This window comes from Crocuta crocuta, unplaced genomic scaffold (assembly GCF_008692635.1).
Source record: "Crocuta crocuta isolate KB4526 unplaced genomic scaffold, BGI_CrCroc_1.0 scaffold125, whole genome shotgun sequence".
NCBI lineage: Eukaryota > Metazoa > Chordata > Mammalia > Carnivora > Hyaenidae > Crocuta > Crocuta crocuta.
Window position 1 is genome coordinate 8,855,631 of NW_027531143.1, and position 21,444 is coordinate 8,877,074.

Sequence of the window (21,444 nt, forward strand, 5' to 3'; positions counted from 1 at the left end):
TACTTATTTTTTATAAAAGCAAAAAATATAGTATAACTAAAATCATACAGTTAAATTTAAATAGATATTCTAGAAGGGAATATAAAGTCTTTTCTCTACTTACAGGTAATCCCAGTGCACCAATGGGTCCTGGATCTCCAGGAGGACCTGGATATCCCTACAATTTGAGTAAAAATATGAAAGATATAAAGTCTCTGTTATATCTGATTATTTTCATTGAAGACAAACCAGTAATTTATAAACAGTAATAAAAGGTGTTAATGTAATAAAATCTTTCTTTCCTATCCAAGATATAAAAGGCCATAGAAAATATTCCACACTTAGATAACAGAAATAAAAAAATGTTGGGGCACTAATTTGGTTAAGTGGCTGTCTTCGGCTCAGGCCATGATCTTGCAGTTTGTAGGTTTGAGCTCCGTGTCAGGCTCTGTGCTGACAGCTCAGAGCCTGGAGCCTGCTTCAGATTCTGTGTCTTTCTCTCTTCTCTGCCCCTTCTCTGCTTGTGCTCTGTCTCTCTCTGTCTCTCAAAAATAAATAAACGTTAAAAAAAAGAAATAAAAAATATTTCCAGGGAAGCTGTGTATCCTTTTATTAGTAACACTTTGGCTAGGAAAGAACTTTTCTAACCAGAATCACATATTATGATCTACTGTGAATAGAATATTCATCTTATCTTCTGTAAGTTTTGTTATGCTATGAATAGATACGTTATGTTATATAGGTTATGAAACCAGTTCATTGTCAGAGGCCAGGGAATTCTATAATTAAGGAATATGAATGTGTAGAAATACTGTAGCCTGTCAAATTTTAGAGGTACCACACCCTTTATGGTATTAATACTAATTCAGAGAATGTATTAGTAAGCAATAATTCCTGAAATTGATTAACCTAATGGGTATATTAAACATTTTACTTGAAAGCAATTGGACAAAGGTAAAAATAATCTTATAGTGTTTTGTTGACAATATAGAAGTTAAAACTAAAGAATAACTTAGGTAAAATAAATTTGTACACAGTATTACGTGCCACCAGATCTATGATGATATATTTTGGGAAAGCAAGATTCTTTTCATTTTTTTTCTATTTCCTATCATATTTAGAAACTGTTTAATAAACTAAATAATTGTAATCTATATATAACATAAGTCAGCTATTATTACCTTAAAGGTTCAAGAAAGTAAGATGAATTCGGATCCCAATCTTTTACATATCAAAGAATTACATCAGGACCACAAACTCATAGAAGAGAGGCAGTGATGATATGTGTCATATAAACTATAAGTTAGAAAAGTAGAATCCTAATTGAATTTTCTTTTTCATCCATTTCAGCTAATTTATGGCAGTTTAATTTTTCTTTTAAACTCATGGACTTATTTGACGGAGCCATCTGATTTGCCTGCTTGTTAGTGCCGATCAGCATTTGAAAGGTAAACTGTGTAAGGGAAAAAGAATTCTGATGGAAATATACTAAAAAATAGAAATTTTCATTTACTTAAATTCCATTCAAGGCAATTCCACCTCTGGAATTACTATGTTCTTTGGAAACATATATTTCAAATCCCTAAGCTCTTACCATAACACCCTTTTCCCCCTGGGGACCTAGTGGACCTGGATTTCCACGTTCTCCCTTTTAAAACAAAGAAAACAGAAAAACATTAAGGCAAGCTAATCAGTCATCATTGAGCTAAGAGAAATTGTCAGAATCATTTCTTAGATGTATATCTCACCTTAATTGCCAATATTTTTTAACTTACAAATTTTGTATTTTACCTTCAAGTAGCTAGACTTGTAATAAAATAAAAATCCCCATAAGATATATTTCATGGGATAAAATACTAAAAGTATTGTTGCTTTGTAAGTAGAAATGCTTGCCATTCTGAGACATAAAATAGTAGTAAAAGTATCAAAAATATTGTCAAAATTAACTAATCTCTATAACCACTGAATAAAATTTTATTTCTGTAGTCCACCTACCACAATTAAAGTATGATCAGGATAATCAACTATGCCACAACAGATTAAAGTAATTAAACCGACTCATTAAAATTCTCAAGATTGTCATAATCTTAGTGCAGAAGATTTGACTTTGCACAGGAGAAACTAAGTCAGAGTGAAAATATTACAAATATTTATTTTTTGAAATTACCTCATTTTGTATTTGTCATATTGTTAATAAAAATCGATAAGCATATATTAAACACTTTCTTTTTTTTCTTAAATAGTTTATTGTCAAGTTGGTTTCCATATAACACCCAGTGTTGATCCCAACAAATGCCCTCCTCCATGCCCATTACCCCTATCTCCTTTTCCCCACCCCCATCAGCCCTCAGTTTGTTCTCAGCATTCAAGAGTCTCTCATGGTTTGCCTCCCTCCCTCTCCCCAACTATTTTTTCCCTTCTTCCCCCCATGGTTCTCTGTTAACTTCCTCCTAATCCACCTATATGTGCAAACATATGGTATCTTGTCCTTCTCTGCCTGACTTATTTCACTCAGCGTAACACCTCAAGGTCCATCCATGTTGCTACACATGGCCAGATTTCATTCTTTTTCATTGCCATGTAGTATTCCATTGTATAGATAAACCACATTTTCTTGATCCATTCATCAGTTGATGGACACTTAGGTTCTTTCCAAGTTATGGCTATTGTTGAGAGTGCTGCTATGAACATTGGGGTACATGTGCCCCTATGCATCAGCATTTCTGTATCCCTTGGGTAAATTCCTAGCAGTGCTACTGCTGGGTCATAGGGGAGTTCGATTGTTAAGTTTTTGAGGAACCTCCATACTGTTTTCCAGAGGGGCTGCACCAGCTTACATTCCCACCAACAGTGTAGAAGGGTGCCCATTTCTCCACATCCTCACCAGCATCTAGAATATACTGATTTGTTCATTTTAGCCACTCTGACCAGTGTGAGGTGGTATCTCAGTGTGGTTTTGATTTGTATTTCCCTGATGATGAGGGACACTGAACATCGTTTCATGTGTTTGTTGGCCATCTGGAAGTCCTCTTTGGAGAAGTGTCTGTTCATGTCTTCTGCCCATTTCTTCACTGGATTATTTGTTTTTTGGATGTGGAGTTTGGTGAGTTCCTTATAGATATTGGATACTAGCCCTTTATCTGATATGTCATTTGCAACTACCTTTTCCCATTCCATCAGTTGCCTATTAGTTTTATTGATTGTTTCCTTTGTCATGCAGCTTTTTATCTTGATGAGGTTCCAGTAGTTCATTTCTGCTCTTGATTCCCTTGCCTTTAGGGATGTGTCAAGTAAGAAATTGCTGCAGTTGAGGTCAAGGAGGTTTATTAAGCACTTTTAATGTATGAGAGTTGGAGAGATATAACAGAAATTTGACTTAGAGTCTACTCTCAAGTATTCGGAGACATGACATTAACAAAGATGAATTATTTAGAAGACAATTAAATTGTAAATTGTGTGGTGGTTATTCTAAGTCCAGGAAGAGAAGAAATCAGGAAGGATTTCTGGGAAGGAATCTGGGAAGACTTTATGGAGAAGAAAAGAATTTCAGTCCGATAGTTTGGCTTTGAATGCATAGAGGGAAGGGGAGAGGATACTCTAAAGCAACAAAATAGTAAGAATAGGAATAGGAAAAGTACGTAATATATGGGACAGGAGAGGGAAAGGTTTATATGGGAGAATATTAGAACAATTGTTTGATGAACTGATTAAGCTAAAATTATGTAGTACCTTGACAGTGAAGCAGAGGAGTTAATAGGGTCAACAATATGGGGCCAATGATGCTTTTCAAACATGTTTCATCATGATCCATCAAAATTAGTCCTCTTATAGTACCTACGATGGGTTAGAGGATTTAAGGGAAGGGTAGGGTACATATGACAGGAGATAAATTTAAGATAAAATATTAACAGTATGTCTGAGGGGGTAGCTTTGGAATGACTGTTAGAAAATATGACTTATGTAGAAAAAACTCTAAGAGAAGGAAGGAAAAAAAAACTCTATAGAGAATGTAGGAAAAGGGAAAGTAAATATGGATTCCATTCTATTTATTTCAGAAGACTGGAAGAATTGAGATAGTTATAAGGCACACCAATAGAAATGAGATTATTGGGAAGAGACCAGTTTGAAACTGATAAATTTTAGATATGTTGACTTTGACCTAATTTAAAAATTTCAGTACCAGAAGTCTTAGCCTTAGCAATCAGACAACAAAAGAAATAAAAGGCATCCAATTTAGCAAGGAAGATGTCAAACTTTCACTATTTGCAGACAACATGATACTCTTGTAGAAAATCCAAAAGACTCCAGCAAAAGATCGCTAGAACTAGTATATAAATTCAGCAAAGTCACAGTATATAAAATCAATGTACAGAAATCTGTTACATTTCCTGGGGTGCCTGTGGCTCATCCAGTTAAGTGTCTGACTCTTTATTTCAGCTCAGGTCTTGATTTCATGGTTTTTGAGATTGAGCCCCATGTGAGGCTCAGTGCTGACAACACAGAGCCTGCTTGGGATTCTCCTTCTCCCCCTCTCTCTGCCCCTCCCCAACTCACGTGCATGCGTGCATTCTCTCTCTCTCTCTAAATGAATAAAATTAAAAATTAAAAGAGAACTCTGTTGCATTTCTGTACACCAATAAAAAAGTAGCAGAAAAAATATCTAGGAATTGATCTCATTTACAATTACACCAAAAAACTGTAAGGTACCTATGAATAAACCTAACCAAAGAGGTAAAAGATCTGTACTATGAAAATTATAGAACACTTACAAAAGAAATTGAAGATGACACAAAGACATCCCTTGCTCATGGACGGAAGAATGAACATTGTTAAAATGTCTATAAGACCCCAAGCAATCTACACATTTAATGCAATCCTTATCAAACGCCAACAGGATTTTTCACAGAACTAGAACAAACAATCCTAAAATTTGTATGGAACCACAAAAGACCTCCACTATCTAAAGAAATCCTGAAAAAGAAAAGCAAAGCTGGAAGCATCACAATTCCAGACTTCAAGCTGTATTACAGAGCTGTAGTGATCAAGACAGTACAGTACTGGCACAGAAACAGACACATAGGTCAATGGAACAGAATAGAAAACCTAGAAATGGACCCACAACTATATAAGCAACTAATCTTTGACAAAACAGTAATGAATACTCAATGGAAAAAAAGATAGTCTCTTCAATAAATGGTGTTGGGAAAACTGGACAGCAACATGCAGAAGAATAAAATTGGACTACTTTCTCACACCATACACAAAAATAAATTCAAAATGAATTAAAGACCTAAATGTAAAATGGGAAACAATCAAAATCCTAGAGAACACAGGGAGAAACCTCTTTGATCTCGGCTATAGTAACTTCTTAGTAGACACCTTGCTAGAGGCAAGAGAAATGAAAGCAAACATGAACTATTGAGATTTCATCAAAATAAAAAGTTTCTGCATGATGAAGAAAACAGTCAAAAAAAGTAAATGGTAGCCTATGAAATGGGAGAAGATATTTGCAAATGGCATATCTAATTAAGGATTAGTATCCAAAATCTATAAAGAACTTATCAAACTTAATTCCCAAAAAACAATCCAGCAAAGAAATGGGCAGAAGGTATGAATAGACATTTTTCCAAAGATGTCCTGACAGACATATTAAAAGATGCTCAACATCACTTATCATCAGGGAAATGCAAATCAAAACCACAATGAGATACCACCTCACGCCTGTCAGAATGGCTAAAATGAACAAGAAACAACATATGTTGGTGAGGGGATAGAGAAAGGGGAACCCTCTTGCACAGTTGGTGAAATGGAAACTGGTGCAGCCACTCTGGAGAACAGTAAGGAGGTTCCTCAAAAAACTAAAAATAGAACTACCCGATGACTCAGCAATTGCACTATTAGGTATTTATATCCTATTTGTATATATATATATACTATTTGTATATATCCTATTTGTATATATATATATACTATTTGTATCCCAAAGGATACAAAAATACAGATTTGAAGGGGTACATGCACCTCGATGTTTATAGCAACATTATCAACAATAGTCAAACTATGGAAAGAGCCCAAATGTCCACCAACTCATCGACTGATGAATAGATAAAGAACATGTGTGTATGTTGGAATGTTACTCAGCCATCTAAAGGAATGAAATCTTTCCATTTATGACAACGTGGATGGAGCTAGAGAGTGAAATAAGTGAATCAGAGAAAGACAAATGCCACATGATTTCACTTAAATGTGGAATTTATAAACAAAACCGATGAACATATGGGAAGGAAAAATAAGAGATAGGAAAACAAACTATAAGAGACTCAACAATAGAGAACAGACTGAGGGTCGATGCGCAGGAGGTAAGTGGAAGATGAGCTAGATGGGTGATGGGTACTCAGGAGGACACTTGTAATGAGCACTGGCTGTTGTATGTAAGTGATGAATCACTGAATTCTATTCCTGAAACCAATACTGCACTGTATGTTAACTAACTACAATTGAAATAAAAATTTGAAGAAAAAAAAAAAGGAAGGAGTAGCCGCTGGTTTCAGGTACTTCTAAGAAAGGAAAGCTAAGGAACTGCTATTGCTTCTGTACCTGTGATACTGTCCCCTAGTAAATGTTGTGCCAGATAAACTACTCACTTACTTGTAAGTTAATATGTAAGAAATATTCACTGGGTATAGTGAAAATATATTATTTGTCAAACTTAAGAAATTCACGTGGAAATAACAGGAATACTATTTAATTTACTTCTAGTCCTGGTTCCACTTAATCATTCACAGAGTGCACTAGACCATCACGTTTACAAATTATATTTGGCAAGTTTGGTTTTAGTCAAAGAGCCAAAGTTTTTGGTATATTATCTACTAGTCCATTATAAGATTCCAAAAAGACATTTAAATGCCCTTGGAGGTTTAAAGTAAAGAATTACTTTTCATTAAAAAAAACTTTCCCAAATTTGAAACTCAACATGGAAAATCACTCCCAAGGTAATGATTTTCAAGTAATCTTTAAGCAAATTACAATTTCCATTATAATAGCCAGGAACATCCAGGAATAAATGCATACTGGATTCCAAGTGGAAGACAAGAGATTGTGACCAAGACTTGGATCAGGTAGTTATAACTTGTTCTCTTTCAAAACTGCTTCCTTTAGAGGGCTTGCTCTGATAAAGTAGATTTAAATATGGTCTAATCATAAATCTAGACCATCAGTTTCATCTTTCGTCTTCAGAGCACAGTATCACAACCTAAAGAGTACTCTGCCCTTCCTTTAAAAATAGAAACATACACATTATAAGCTATATTCAATATATTTAAAACATTTAGGACAGGTGATATATTTTAAGTTATGAGTGATTTTTAATTAACATAAAATGCCAAATGAATGTCTCTCCTTTTACTTTAGCCTGGAATTCTGACTATCAAAAAAATGAATGAAATTACCTTTTCACCAATGCTTCCAGCGATCCCAACTTCTCCAGGTAAACCAACAGATCCCTTTTAGGAAAAAAATATAACAGAAAATACACATTTATTGCATTGCTATTATAGCATCTTTGTTTTAAATCACCTGTAATCAATGTTTCCTTCTAACTCATCCTAAATTTTATATTAGAATGAAATTCTTCCTGGTTTAGATGTCCAACCTATGACTTCACATGAAAAATTAATCTATTCACTCAATCAACAAATATATATGAATGTCTAAGGGGTGGCAGGCCCTGTGCTGGGGGGTACTCAGTTTCAAATCCAAACACAGTCCCTGCCCTTATGGAATTTATAATCCAGTGGATGTTTTAAAGAATTGCAGTTTTTCCATAGCTTCTTGATGTGGGTATATCAGTTTAAGAAATCATTTCTGTGACTTCTTTGAAAGTCTAATACCAGCACATGCCCATTCATTAATTCATTGTCACTCAAGAAATATTTTGTGCCTGCTCTGCGCCAGGTACTACACTGCTTCCCTGAAGTTTCATTAGTAGACCTAGGTCTTGTCCTCATAAGGCAAAAGAGTCTTATACAGAGACCAAAATAATTAAATTAAAAAGTGAATAATTACAAATCATCATATTGGCTCCTAAAGAAAACACTATGATGCCCAGACAGAGAGTGAAAGAGAAGACCTATAGAAAGATGGTCAGGGTAAACCTCAAGTTTGACATATAATCTGAAAGTGAAGAATAAGAGGAGGTCTGTAGGCAAGAGAAGAAAGGTGGAAGACTGTTCTAGACAGAGGAAACCACTTGAGTAAAGAATAAATTAATGTGCTGAAAGAAATGAAAGAAGGCCATCATAATACTGTTTCAGAGTGAACAAGGCTCAGTGCTCATTCACCTTGTCTCTATGGGTTCTACTTCAAGCAGTACAGAAAACACAAACCAAGACAGGACAAGCTTTACAACAACAGCATAATACTTCTCCTGTCTTCAGTTATGAAGTTATTTTCTACTGTTATTTAAAGATGTAGGAAGCATTTTCTTTTTAATAGCTACCAAGCAAAGACCTTGCTTGAATAGATTATTGTACAATAATATGTGTTAGCATATAGAAGGGACCTAAATCATGGAAAAACAATCTGCTGTGTTGAAACTAACTGAAGTTAATGCACAAGGCATAATTTTATTCACATACATTTATATCACTATCCATACCAATTTCTTCTCTTTCTCTCTAACTACCTACCTATTTACTTACTTACCTATCTATACCTACCTTTCTATCTACCTGTCAATCTATCTAGTGATCATGGATATACTAACATATGCTAAGCACTTCTTATGTGCCTGATTTAATCCTCACAATAATCATATTTGGTAGTATTATCCTGATGCCCCTACAGAAAAGGCAATGAGTTAAATAGCTTGCTGAGATCAATGAGTTTAAATAGTATAAATGAGGGGTGCCTCGGTGGTTCAGTCGGTTAAGTGTCCGACTTTGGCTCAATTCATGATCTCACGGTTTGTGAGTTCAAGCCCTGTGTCAGGCTCTGTGCTGAAACATGGAGCCTGGAGCTTGCTTTGGATTCTGTGTCTCCCTCTCTCTCTGCCCCTCCCCTGCTCACGCTCTGTCTCTGTTTAAGAAATAAACATTAAAAAGTAAATAAATAGTATAAATGCATTTAAGTTGCTATTGAGCACTTGAAATGTAGCCGGTCAAAACTGACATGTGTTGTAAATGTAAAAGATAACAGATTTTAAAGACTTGTTACAAAACGAAAGAAAAAATCAAATAATTGTTTAAGTTGATTGCATACTGAAATGATAATGTTTTGGAGATATTGGTTTAAATAAAATAGTACTAAAATCAATTTCATCTGCTTCTTTTTATCTTTTTAAATACGGCTACTGAAAAATGCTAAATGACATTTGTGACCGGCATATACCTATTGGACAGTACAGGTATACATTCTTAAACACTACGCTAATATTAGTGGTTATATCCAGTCGGAAGTGATCTAATAATTTATTTCTATGGTTATTAATTTTAAGAGCATTAACACTTTCACTCTGAGACGATCAGTGATCAATGGTCAGTTAATCACATCTGAGCACAACAATGAAATATAACTATTAGTGAGAGAATAAACAAAATAGCAGAACCTGAACGCAGACTAGTGTTGACCCAGGGAAAGAAAATCCTTTTCCTAACACATATAATCCAGATGAGTGAATGGAGTACGCCCATTTGACTTATCCCAATATTGACTCTGTATACCAGAACAATATCACCTATCACCTACAGAATGATTCTGTTTAGCTTACAGCACTTGCTTATTAATGGGCAGAAACTGAATTAAGTGCTAAGATTTAAAAATCCAGAGATTTTATGTAAAAAGATTTTATATGTAAAGACTTAAAAGATTCCTAGTTTCAGATGTCCTAGCAAGCATAGGCAAGAATTTTCAAAGGCAAATACCAGATAGATCTAAGCAGCAGTTGCTACTCAGATGCTCTCTTAAGTTCACCACAGTCCATACCAATTGCTTTTGTCTCTTATACCTGATCCATTTTACTTTAAAAAAAAATTTTTTTTATAATTTGTTCATTTTTGAGACAGAGAGATACAGAACATGAGTAGGGGAGGGACAGAGAGAGATGGAGGTACAGAATCTGAAACGGGTTCCAGGCTTCAAGCTTTCATCACAGAACCCAACGTGGGGCTTGAACCCATGAACTGTGAGATCATGACCTGAGCCAAAGTCGGATGCTTAGCTAACTGAGCCACCCAGGTGCCCCCATTTTACTTATTTATACTACCTGCCTGCTCCCAATAGGACATTTGAGATTGTCATTTCTGATTTAAGAATTAGAAGGTGCAGTCCATCAAAAGGGCATACTTGGAAAAGATAGGTTCTCACTGGAAAATAGGCAATTCACAGACTTACATCCTTGTCCACAGGGCATCTTTAATGAAACTAAAATTAGGAGAACATATATAATTCATGAAGACTTTGATTCTTGCAGTGCCTGAGTGACTCAGTCAGTTAAGCATCCAACTCTTGATCTCAGCTCCAATCATGATCTTGCATTTTATGGGTTTGAGCCCCCTTTTAGGCTCTGTGCTGACAGTGCGGAACCTGCCGGGGATTCTCTCATTCCCTATCTTTCTACTCTTCCCCAGCTCTCTCTCTCTCAAAAAAATAAATAAACCTAAAAAAAAAGAGCCTGATTCTTCCCACAAGTTTTCTTTAGTTTCTTTTTAAAATAAATGTTTATTTGGGGGTATGAGAGAGAGAGAGAGAATGAATGTGAGTAGGGTAGTGGCAGAGGGAGAAAGAGAGAGAGAATCTTAAGCAGGCTCCATGCCCAACACAGAGCCCGACTCAGGGTTCTATCTCACAGCACTGAGATCATGACCTGAGCTGAAATCCAGAGTCAGATGCTTAACTGACTAAGCCACCCAGGAACCTCTCTTTAGTTTCTTATATCTATTTTCAAGCTATACACTTCTGGAGAAAAAAACCTCTAAATTAGTGTTGCGGGAATGGTGTACAGTTTCCCAAAGATGAAATGTATAAAATTTCGCTAGTTATTGATTATCTACCAGGTATAAGGCACTATACTAGTCAATTTAGAAATAACTAATAACTAAAATATAAAGTATACAGTAAAAATTTTACAAGAAGATAAAGTACTATAGAATGTCAGATAAAGTAGCAGTCAGCAAAGTATGACTCCAAAGAATGGCTACCTTTTTTTGTAAATAAGTTTTACTGGAACACAGCAATGCCCATTATTTACCTATTCTCTATGGCTACCTTTGCTCTCCAAAGGCAGAATTGAGTAGTTGTGACAGAGACTATATGGCTCACAGAGTATTTCTCTTGGGTATTTATTTATTTATAAAATATTTATTCATTTTTTGAGAAAGAGAGCATGAGTGGAGCAGGATCAGAGAGAGAGGGAGACACAGAATGTGAATCAGGGCTCTGAGCTGTCTGCACAGAGCCTGACATGGGGCTCAAACACACAAACTGTGAGATCGTGACCTGAGCTGCAGTTGGACACTTAACCAACTGAGCCACCCAGGTGCCCCTCTCTTGGGTATTTAAAGGAGCTACCAAACAAGTCATTGAAGCCATAGGCTTTATTTGTAAAAATTATCAGCAATTTATATCTTTTTGGCCAATAATTTTCATTAAAAAACATTTTAAAACACTGATTTCACATCTTACACGCATTAAAGAAAATGACAAAGCCTAGAACCAAAACATGCTGTGTGTTAAGAGCTAGACAACTCTATAATAATTGAAAACACTTCATTTTTTTTATAAAATAGGATATGTAATAGTATGTACATATGTAATTACATATGTAATATGTAATTAAAGATTTTGTTAGCTGAAGTGGAAATTCAAAAGGCCAAAAAGTCATGTGTTATAAATCTCTTGTTCGAACCGAAAAGAAGTATTACTTTTTTCCAAAAGTCAGTAGAAAATCTAAAATACACCAATTCCATTTTTAAAAGTAACCACATCCTACTTATTCACTTAAGACATATAAAATTAGAGTATTTCCATGGTGTAGCAACATGGATGGACCTTGAGGGTGTTATGCTGAGCGAAATAAGTCAGGCAGAGAAGGACAAATATCATATGTTTGCACGTATAGGAGGATTGGGAGGAGCTTGACGGAGGAACAAGGGGGAGAAGAAGGGCGGAAATGGTGGGGGAAAGGGAGAGAAGCAAACCATGAGAGACTCTTGAATGCTGACAAAAACTGAGGACTGATGGATGTGGGGGGAGGGGGGGATGGGCATGGAGGAGGACACTTGTGGGGATGAGCACTGAGTGTTATGTGGAAACTAATTTGACAATAAACTATTAAAAAAAAATTAGAGTATTTCCTACTTGAAACTAAAATGTTAAAAAAATTTTTTACATGAAATTCTTAGACTTGATAATTGTGCCTGAACTGTGGTTTAGAACTTGTCTATATTGTTTCAAATTTTCAATGTGGAAACAATTGCATTTGCAAGATTAAAAAAAATTCTCAGATCCTAAAGCTCTTTAAATTCACTTGAAAATGTTATATATAAGGTTAATTCCCTGGGATGTAGCTCTGTTTCATCTTAGAAACATACTAGCTTCAATGTTTGCATTAGTGTGTACTGTCTATTTAAAAATAAAAATTTTAGAAGTCATCTTACCACAACAAAAATAGTACTCGGTTGTACTACATGAAATTGCTGATATTTGATTTTTACCTTAAAGACTGGTAATTTTACATGATGCAATCTAGTACAAAATTTGAGGGTAGGAGAAACTGAAGATTGGTCAGACATGAGAAAATGACAACTTGAAGCACTACATGGGAAAATGTACTTCTATATCTAATATTTATTTCTCCATGTTAAGTTCTCATACCTTCACATGTTTGTTCAGGACAATGAAAATACAGACTGTGGTCAGCCTGGACAGATATGGGAAACTTATAGACAAGTGGAAATAAAGTATGTGTAGTCTATCTGGATAAGAAAGAGGAATTCCTTTTTATATACAATAAATACAAGATATATATTGGATGTTCTGATAGGAATAGTCACTGCACAATTAAGTACACAATTCTAGAGCTAAGGATAAATATTTGTGAATAATCAGCAAATAGACAGTAAAGACCTAGAAAGTAGGTGAGTCACCAAAGTGAGTTTGTGGACTGAGAAAAGGAGAGGCCAAGAGTAATAACATTTAGAAAGCAGGATGAAAAAAGAAAACTTATGGAGTTGACTATACACAGAAAGTATATGGTCAAAAGGAGGATACTGTCTATTTTTTTTTCTCCATAATGTTTCTTCACACTTTTCCACTTAGGGGTAATTTTATGATCTGACAAACATGAATAAACCTTTTCTGTTTATTTGAAAATACATCACTGTTCTAGAAAGCTAACCTTTGGATCACTTCACCCCTATTTTCAAATGAAATCTATAAGCTAAGGAGATAGTTGTTTGACAGTGTGACTTGGTGTAAGCTACTTTAGTTTGTTTGCCTCATCCTTTACCATTCAGGAAGCTGTAACCTCAAGTTCATTTGTCTCCATGTTCTACAAGTTCATTAGTCTGCATTGCTCTACAAGGCAAGAATAATGCCTTATCTGATACTGTATCCCTTATACCTAGCATACTCCCTGCCATATAGAAGATAATTAATAAATATGTGTTGAATGAATGAGTAAACAAATTAGATACAGCAGCAGTGATAGAAACAGAGATGAGCTGCCCAAAAGCCTTTTAAGGAAGTTCTTGCTGCTGTAATCAACTTCTTCAAAGTCTAGGCCTCCGCAGAGAGCCCTACACCTAAAGACTAACTAAAGTGAGGGTATAAAGGCATGTCCATTTTTGCCTAATATGGGATTACTCTGATGGACCATATATGCCCCAGAGCTCCCTAAAGCATTGTTTAGGCTCTCATTTTCTCCTGTTGAAGGACAGAGAAACTGAGTAAAAGCCCAGGATTTAACAGAATGATCAAACTCTAGGGAAAGTAAAATTTCTAACCAAGACAAGCCTGTTAGAACAAGGTCAGGGCCTTGGTTGAGGGAGGAAAATGTCCCCTGACATTTGTCATGGAGACACATGGATAAAGGTCCCTGAAGGTTTTGAACCACCAGACTCCTTTGAACTCTATGAGCTTACAGAAATGGCCTACTTCTTAATGCTAGCAGTCTCTCCTATCAGAAAATGTGTGCCCCAATCGGGATTTGTCTCTACATCCTATTTTGGCCACTATGCCAATAACTAGGGGTAAGTCACAGCATAACCCATCTGGAACTTTCCATGTCTGATATAGGAGAAATAGACTATATCCCAAAGGAATGAAAGATCCAGCCAATGTATACTGGTAAGAGCTGGGAAATTATGTGGGAACCCAATTTTAGAGGTACTTAATCAAGGGAGCCATAACATAATATAAAAAATATACATATAACATAAATTAGATATGAAAGAGTTTATTAACTTGGGGGTACTGTTCAAAGGTATAGGATTTAACACCCTGGCAAGGACCTCAAGAGATTGTGCAAAGTCCTGTAGTGGGTCTAAGCTTTGAGGTAAACAGCTTTGCCACTTGGGCCATATGACCAGGCAGACCATATGGTTTTAGAGACATTAGAGGTGGGAAAAGAAGCCATGTAGAGCTCACAGCAAGCCACAATAGGAAGGACATAACAGGCTCCTTGAGCTTTGAAGCAAGGCCATGCCATTTGTACCAGAGAATTATTTGTGTTTTGAAAATCAAATTCTAGTATGGTGCTAGGCTGGGGTAAAGACTGAGCACCTAACCATGAGGCCAAATGACCATGCATCTGGATCTATCAGTAATAAGCTGAGTCGTATCAGACACAAGATATATGGTTCCAGTACACTGTGAGATAGAATATGAGCACAACAGAGGTACAGGCAAACTGAATGAACAAGTAGTCTAGAACCCCATCTTCTTTTTCACCAGATACCTGTGGCTATCTAGGAGAACACCAAGGTCCAGCTGCTTGAGAAGGAAAATGTCCAAACTTGATTTATGGATGGGTAGGCTTAATGCTACAGACTGAATGCTTGTGTCCCCTCAAAGTTCATATGTTGAAGCTCCATTGTGATGGTATTTGGAGGTCAGGCTCTTGGGAAATAATTAGGTGATGAGAGTGGAGCTCCCATGATGGGATTAACATCCTTATAAGAAGAGAACTAGCCCTTTTTCTCTTGCCATGTGTGGATACACTGAAAAGTCAGCCATCTACAAATCAGAAGGAGAGCCCTTACCAATCACTGGATCTGTCAGTACCTTGATGCTAGACTTACAACCTCCAGAAGTGTGAGAAATACATGTTTGTTGTTTAAGCCACTCAGACTATTGTATTTCATTATAGCAGCCTGAACTAATATACTATGCAGTTGAAAACTAAAAATGGATAGAAGCAGCACTATAGCTTCACTTGGAAGATCTTAAAAGGCAATGGCAAGGGAATATTTGTAATAAGCAGAATTTCTGGTAGTGCTCCCAGACCATTCACTTTTTGGGAAGAAGAAGTGGCTTCAGGTTAGAATATATACAGACTAGTGGGTATTTGTGAGTGACCCTGCTGGTTGGCTAGGCCCTTGAAAGGAAGAAGACTAACACTAGGAACAAGATTTGAGAACGAGGGGTTTAGATGGGTACACTAGACACAAAACATTTGTATCAAATGTTAATGCCTACTAGAGAAGGTCAAACATGGAAGAATTAATGGAAGGATCCAGAATGATTCAGAAAGTTGACGTCAGCAAGTCTTGGTCATTAGTCACTTCAGTGCTAGATAATGGGCATATGAATGAAATGGGCATGGTGGGAGAGATGGAAAGTATATGCATGAGCCTGACATCATGGGTTCCCATTTAACAAAGCTAAATTAATACTGCTGTCACTGAATAGTCACACTGCAAACAACAGAGGACAACACTGTGCCTATGAAATGATGCCATTCTTTGAGGAGAACAATCAGCTACTTGGGGGGCCAGTTCACTCTCGAAAGGTCAAAGATTTATTCTAACAGAAATGACATACTCTGGGAGTAGGTTGTTTTCCCACCCTCAGGCCTCAATTAGCAGCGGTATCTGATATCTTACAAAGTATCTGCCTTACAAGATCCCCCCAAAATTGTGTCAGAGCACAACACCCATTTTATAGCAAATAAGTTGTGACAGTTGGCCTATGTTCATGGGATTTAATAGTTATATCACATGACTACAAGAAGCTTCCAACCTGACAGAGCATTGGAATAGCCTGCTAAAGGAGCAGTTAAAGTGCCAGCTAGGAGGTGATACTTTTTAAGGATAAAGCATCACTCAGAGGATGAAAAAGTATACACATTGAACCAAACAGAGTTATGCGGTACTGGGTCTCCAACAGGAAATATTCATTGGCCTTGGAACCAAGGGGTGAAAGCAGAATTAATCCTATTTACTACCACCCCCAATATCTCTGCCTGTAGTTTCCATCCCCACAAAATATTAGCACTGCTGGAATAGAGGTCCTGGTGCCCAAAGAGGACATATTTTTATCAGATGGTACAGTAAGAGTTCCATTGAACTGCAAACTATGGCTGCCCGGTAAGCACTTCAAGTTCTCTGTATCTGGGTACCAGAAAGCAAGGAAAAGTCACCATTGTGGCATAGTTAATTTACTCTGATCATCAGAAAGAGGGGGAAGATTGATATCATTTGCGGTCCTAAAACTAGATGCAGTAGGGGCTATCATTTGTACCCTTACTCCTTTTCTTTTTTTTTTTTATTTAAAATTTTTTTTTTGTTTTATTTATTTATTTCTAGGAGAGAGAAACAGCGTGAGCAGGGGAGGGTCAGAGAGAGGGAGGCACAGAATCTGAAACAGGCTCCAGGCTCTGAGCTGGCAGTCAGCACAGAGCCCGACGCGGGGCTCAAACCCACGAACCGTGAGATCATGACCTAAGCGAAAGTCGGACACTTAACCGACTAAGCCACCCAGGCGCCCCACCCTTACTCCTTTTCTGAGTTTTTCCTCAGGAAGAATATCCAGCAGAATCCTAAGGGAGCATCTACCTGTAAGGATATGAAGTTAATTCAACTAAAACAAGGAGTACACTGCAGTGAACATCAAGATGGGCCACCTAGATACTCCATCAAGGAAGAAGGTATTGCCCAAGAGGGCAATCAGCTTCAGAGGGTCTTCTTGACCAAAGTTACACCCTTCCCAGGGTGGCCCATATACTATGAGTTAGAGTACCTGAGTTAGAGAACAAAAGCCCAGCCATCCAGCCCAACACGATAAGTTATGAAGAATTCAGAGCTTTCTATAGGGATGGCTGAGATTTAAGTAGGACCCTGTCAATTTGACTTCTTCATCTATTCAATCTTGCATCCTCTTTCTCATTCCTCAAGTGAAATACCTTGTAGCAAAATTCCATTGCAGCAGTCTGCTTCTACAGTATCCAATTTGTGCCCACAGATTTTCCCTAAATATAAGTCTCAGTCCACTGAGGGCTATGGAATTACTGCAAAGTATCAGTGAGTCCACACAAAGGCACTGAAAGTATGCTAAATACATGACTATTATTGGTCTATAAAACTGATCTTTATTAATGAAAATGTCAGAAATAACTAAAAGTATGCCGCAATTAGTAAAGGTACATTTCCCTTTTAAATCTTTCCTTTGACAAGATATGTGTCAGTAGTGTAGCTACTAAGGTATACACCTCAAGCCTTTTATTTTTTATGATTTTTTTAAACTTTAAATTCTAGTTAGTCAACATACACTGCAATACTGGTTTCAGGAGTAGAATTCAGTGATTTGTCACTTACATTCAATACCCAGTGCTCATCACAAGTGCCTTCCTTAATAACCATCACCCATCTAGCCCATCTCCCCTCCACTCATTTCCTTTCCACATATGAGTGAAACTGTATGGTGTCTGTCATTCTCGGACTTATTTAATTTAGCATAATACAATATAGCTCCATTCACATCATTGCAAATGGCAAGATTTCATTCTTTTTGATGGCTGAGTATTATTCCATTGTATATATATGCCACATTTTCTTTATCCATTCATCAGTCAATGGAAATTTGGGTTCTCTCTATAGTTTGGCTATTGTTGATAATGTTGCTATATACATCTAGGTGGATGTATCCTTTCAAATCTCTATTTTTGTATTCTTTGGGTAACTACCTAGTAGTCCAACTGCTGAGTTATTGGGTAGTTCTATTTTAACTTTTTTGAGGAACCTCCAGAGTGGCCGCACCTGTTTGCATTCCAACAACTGTGCAGGAGTGATCTCCTTTCTCTACATCCTCACCAACACCTGTTATTTCTTGTTGTTAATTTTAGCCATTCTGACAGGAGTGAGATGATATCTCATCATGGTTTTGATTTGTATTTCCCTATGATGAGTGATGAGTGATGTTGAGCCTACTTTTAATGCTTGGGTAATGACATTATCCATAAGATAAACTGAATGCTTAATGCTGTTTAAATAAAAGGGAGGAAATTGTTCTTTACATGTATATGGTTTCTGGGGATTGGCTTGTAAGTCCAAGGAATAAGAAAATAGCATTTGGAATGTATCCCAAATGCAACTGCGGGAGATACTCTGAGATAGTATCTGGCATGAGATATACATCCCTTTCCCTTTGTACTGAGCGATAAATCTTTTCTTGATAGATAGGGGATAAAAGTTTTCAAGCTCACCAAAAACTGAGGACACTTTTGCAGCAAAAAATTATAGCTTATTCTAATATATTTTCCAGAGTATTTGACTCATTTTACAAAACAGTCTTTAAGTGTACTTCTCTTTCAAGTAAGGTACATTTACACTGTATGCAGACACTATCATTACATCAATATCTAGTGCCCAAGAATTCAAATAAACCAAATGAAGAAGCCACATAGTACAGTGATTATGCTAGGTCATGCCTGTTACTGAATATAGGAGATAGATAGCTCCCATTTTTTTTTTTTTGGAATTATGTACAAGTAAATAAAAACAGTGATTACTTATCTGGGCTATCTACTGTCTTTGAAACCAGGAATGTGCCTAATTGGCCTTATTAATTTAAATTATCTGAAAAGTGAAGATAAGGTATCTATAAACACTTACTAAAGACTTGTAAGTCTGGTGACTTACTAAAGAAAAGCCAATTATATAGAAAGCCCGCATTCATTAACAATTTAAAAAGTATATACATGCTCTAAAATAAATTAATTCATTTAGTCAACAAACATTATTTGAGAATATAATACATGCCAGACATTAATGAATAATGTGGAATACTTTATATAGTCAGTTAAATTTAAGAATATAGACAAGCATTTCATTATTTTAGAGTTTCCTGACTGGACAATAGTTTATTGTGACATCAGTTTCCCCACCTCAGACTCTTGGCATTTGGATATACATGTTTTCTAAAATATATAACTCAATGATCTGCTCACGGTCCAAATAAGGATTTCAGTCTCTGACATTTCCCTAACAACTACTTGATTCTTAGTACCTTGGATCATACATGGAGTCATGAAATAAAAGTTCAGAATGAAGCTCTGCCTCAGGACATTCTGGCAATTAAAAGAATATGCCTGGAATGTCTACTCAACAGATGCTTTTACTCACACTTATGTTATGAGAAGCTTGAGAATAGAAAGGCGAATGATGCTGTCCTCTCTGCACTAAATTGCCTGGCATCCGTTGTCTTTTGAACGAGTCTCATGGCAATAAATCAAAGCTGATTAGGTGAGTATCAACATAGGGCTACCACCTAATCTTGAACTTCTTAAATTATTTATTAAAGAAATAAGTTGGATGAGAAATGAGAGAAATTCTCTTGCCATGACACTTGTGTTGCAAAACATTGGAACTGTAAGCTCTCCCTAAAACTCTAATAAACTAGCAAGATCATTCACAGAAAAGAGTATGTGCTTATAATCACAGCACATTTTTTCCCACATATAAAGCATTAAATTAGCTTTGCATTCTTTCATGCAGATCTCATTTGTCTTGAGGTTTTTGTTTGTTTGTTTGTTTTTTGGCATGGATTCTATATGAAAACAAAATTAAAGTCATAAAATCTGTTGTCTGATGCCTCCCATCAAACCCCTCTTCCACCAAAATCTCTACCTAAAACTGAGGAAAATAACAGTGTGTATTGGTAGATCACTGAAGACTTAAGTTCTAGTTTAGATCCTCATTCATGAAGCAAGTCATGGAACCAGTTTGGGCCTCATCTTCCCAATCCTAAAAAACAGAGGATAGACTAGGTAATCTCATACATTCCAGTACTAAAATTCTATAATCTCTCTCAAAGTTTCCATCACTAAGATTCTATAAAGAAAATGAAAAGCACTCAGGTTTTTAAAGATACTTAAAATCTTTTGAGCAGGAGATAAAGAGATCTATTTTTTTTTAAATTGTAGTATTTTTTTTTCACAGGGAGAGAGGTGTATCTGGCATTCTGGATCTTCAACATCACTAGAGAAACTATCTACTGACAACATTCTACAGAAGGCAGATTTTATGATCTCTCATAGATCTTTATTTATTCTTTTCTTTAAACTCATTTTTTAAAAAAAAGTCTAAACTTTTATAAGCTCTTTGAGAATGGACTATGTTCTGTTCATCTTGAGGTTCATCTCAGGTAATCTCATTACCTAGCACCTTACTTGGCACAGAGCAAGTAAATATATATAGAATAAACATAAGGCATAAATTGGATGTTGGGTTCCTTTTTAAAAATTCAATTATAGCTAACATATAGTATTATACTAGTTTCAGGTGTAAAACACAGTGATTCAACAATTCTATACGTTACTCAGTGCTCATCATGACAAGTGTACTCTTAATTCTTTTCACCTATTTCACCCATTTGCCCAACTATCTCCCCTCTGGTAAACATCAATTTGTGGTATGTAGTTAAAAATCTGTTTTTTTTGGTATTTTTTTTTATTTGTGTTTCTTAAATTCCACATATGAGTGAAATCATATGGTATTTATCATTCTCTGACCTATTTCACTTAACATTATACCCTCTAGATCCATCAATGTTGGAAATGGCAAGATTTCATTTTTTTTTAATAGCTGAATAATATTCCTCTCTCTGTCTCTCTCTCTCTCTCTGTGTGTGTGTGTGTGTGTGTGTGTGTGTGTGTGTACCACATCTTCTTTATCCATTTTTCTATTGATGGACATGTGACAGGCTTCCATAATTTGGTTATTGTTAATATTGCTGTAAAAACATTAGGTGTATATATCCTTTCGAATTAGTGTTTTTGTATTCTTTAGATATATAACCAGTTCTGTGATTACTGGACCATATGGCAATACTATTTTTCACTTTTTTTGAGGAATCCCCATACTGTTTTCCACAGTGGCTGCATCAGATTGCATTACCACCTACAGCAAAAGAGGGTTCCTTTTTCTCCATATCCTCATCAACACTTGCTGTTTCTTGTGTTTTTGATTTTAG

General features: G+C 36.1%; 1 protein-coding gene across 1 annotated transcript in view; it reads right to left on the reverse strand.

The window, feature by feature from the left end:
• COL24A1 (collagen type XXIV alpha 1 chain) overlaps nucleotides 1-21,444 on the reverse strand; it is a 374,970-nt gene that overhangs the window by 157,966 nt on the left and 195,560 nt on the right. Inside the window, exons 25-27 of the mRNA XM_077771041.1 lie at nucleotides 7,428-7,481; nucleotides 1,574-1,627; nucleotides 104-157 (exon numbers count right to left, since the gene is read on the reverse strand). Of these exons, the coding sequence (XP_077627167.1) occupies nucleotides 104-157; nucleotides 1,574-1,627; nucleotides 7,428-7,481 (162 nt within the window). The remainder of the gene's footprint in view (nucleotides 1-103; nucleotides 158-1,573; nucleotides 1,628-7,427; nucleotides 7,482-21,444) is intronic.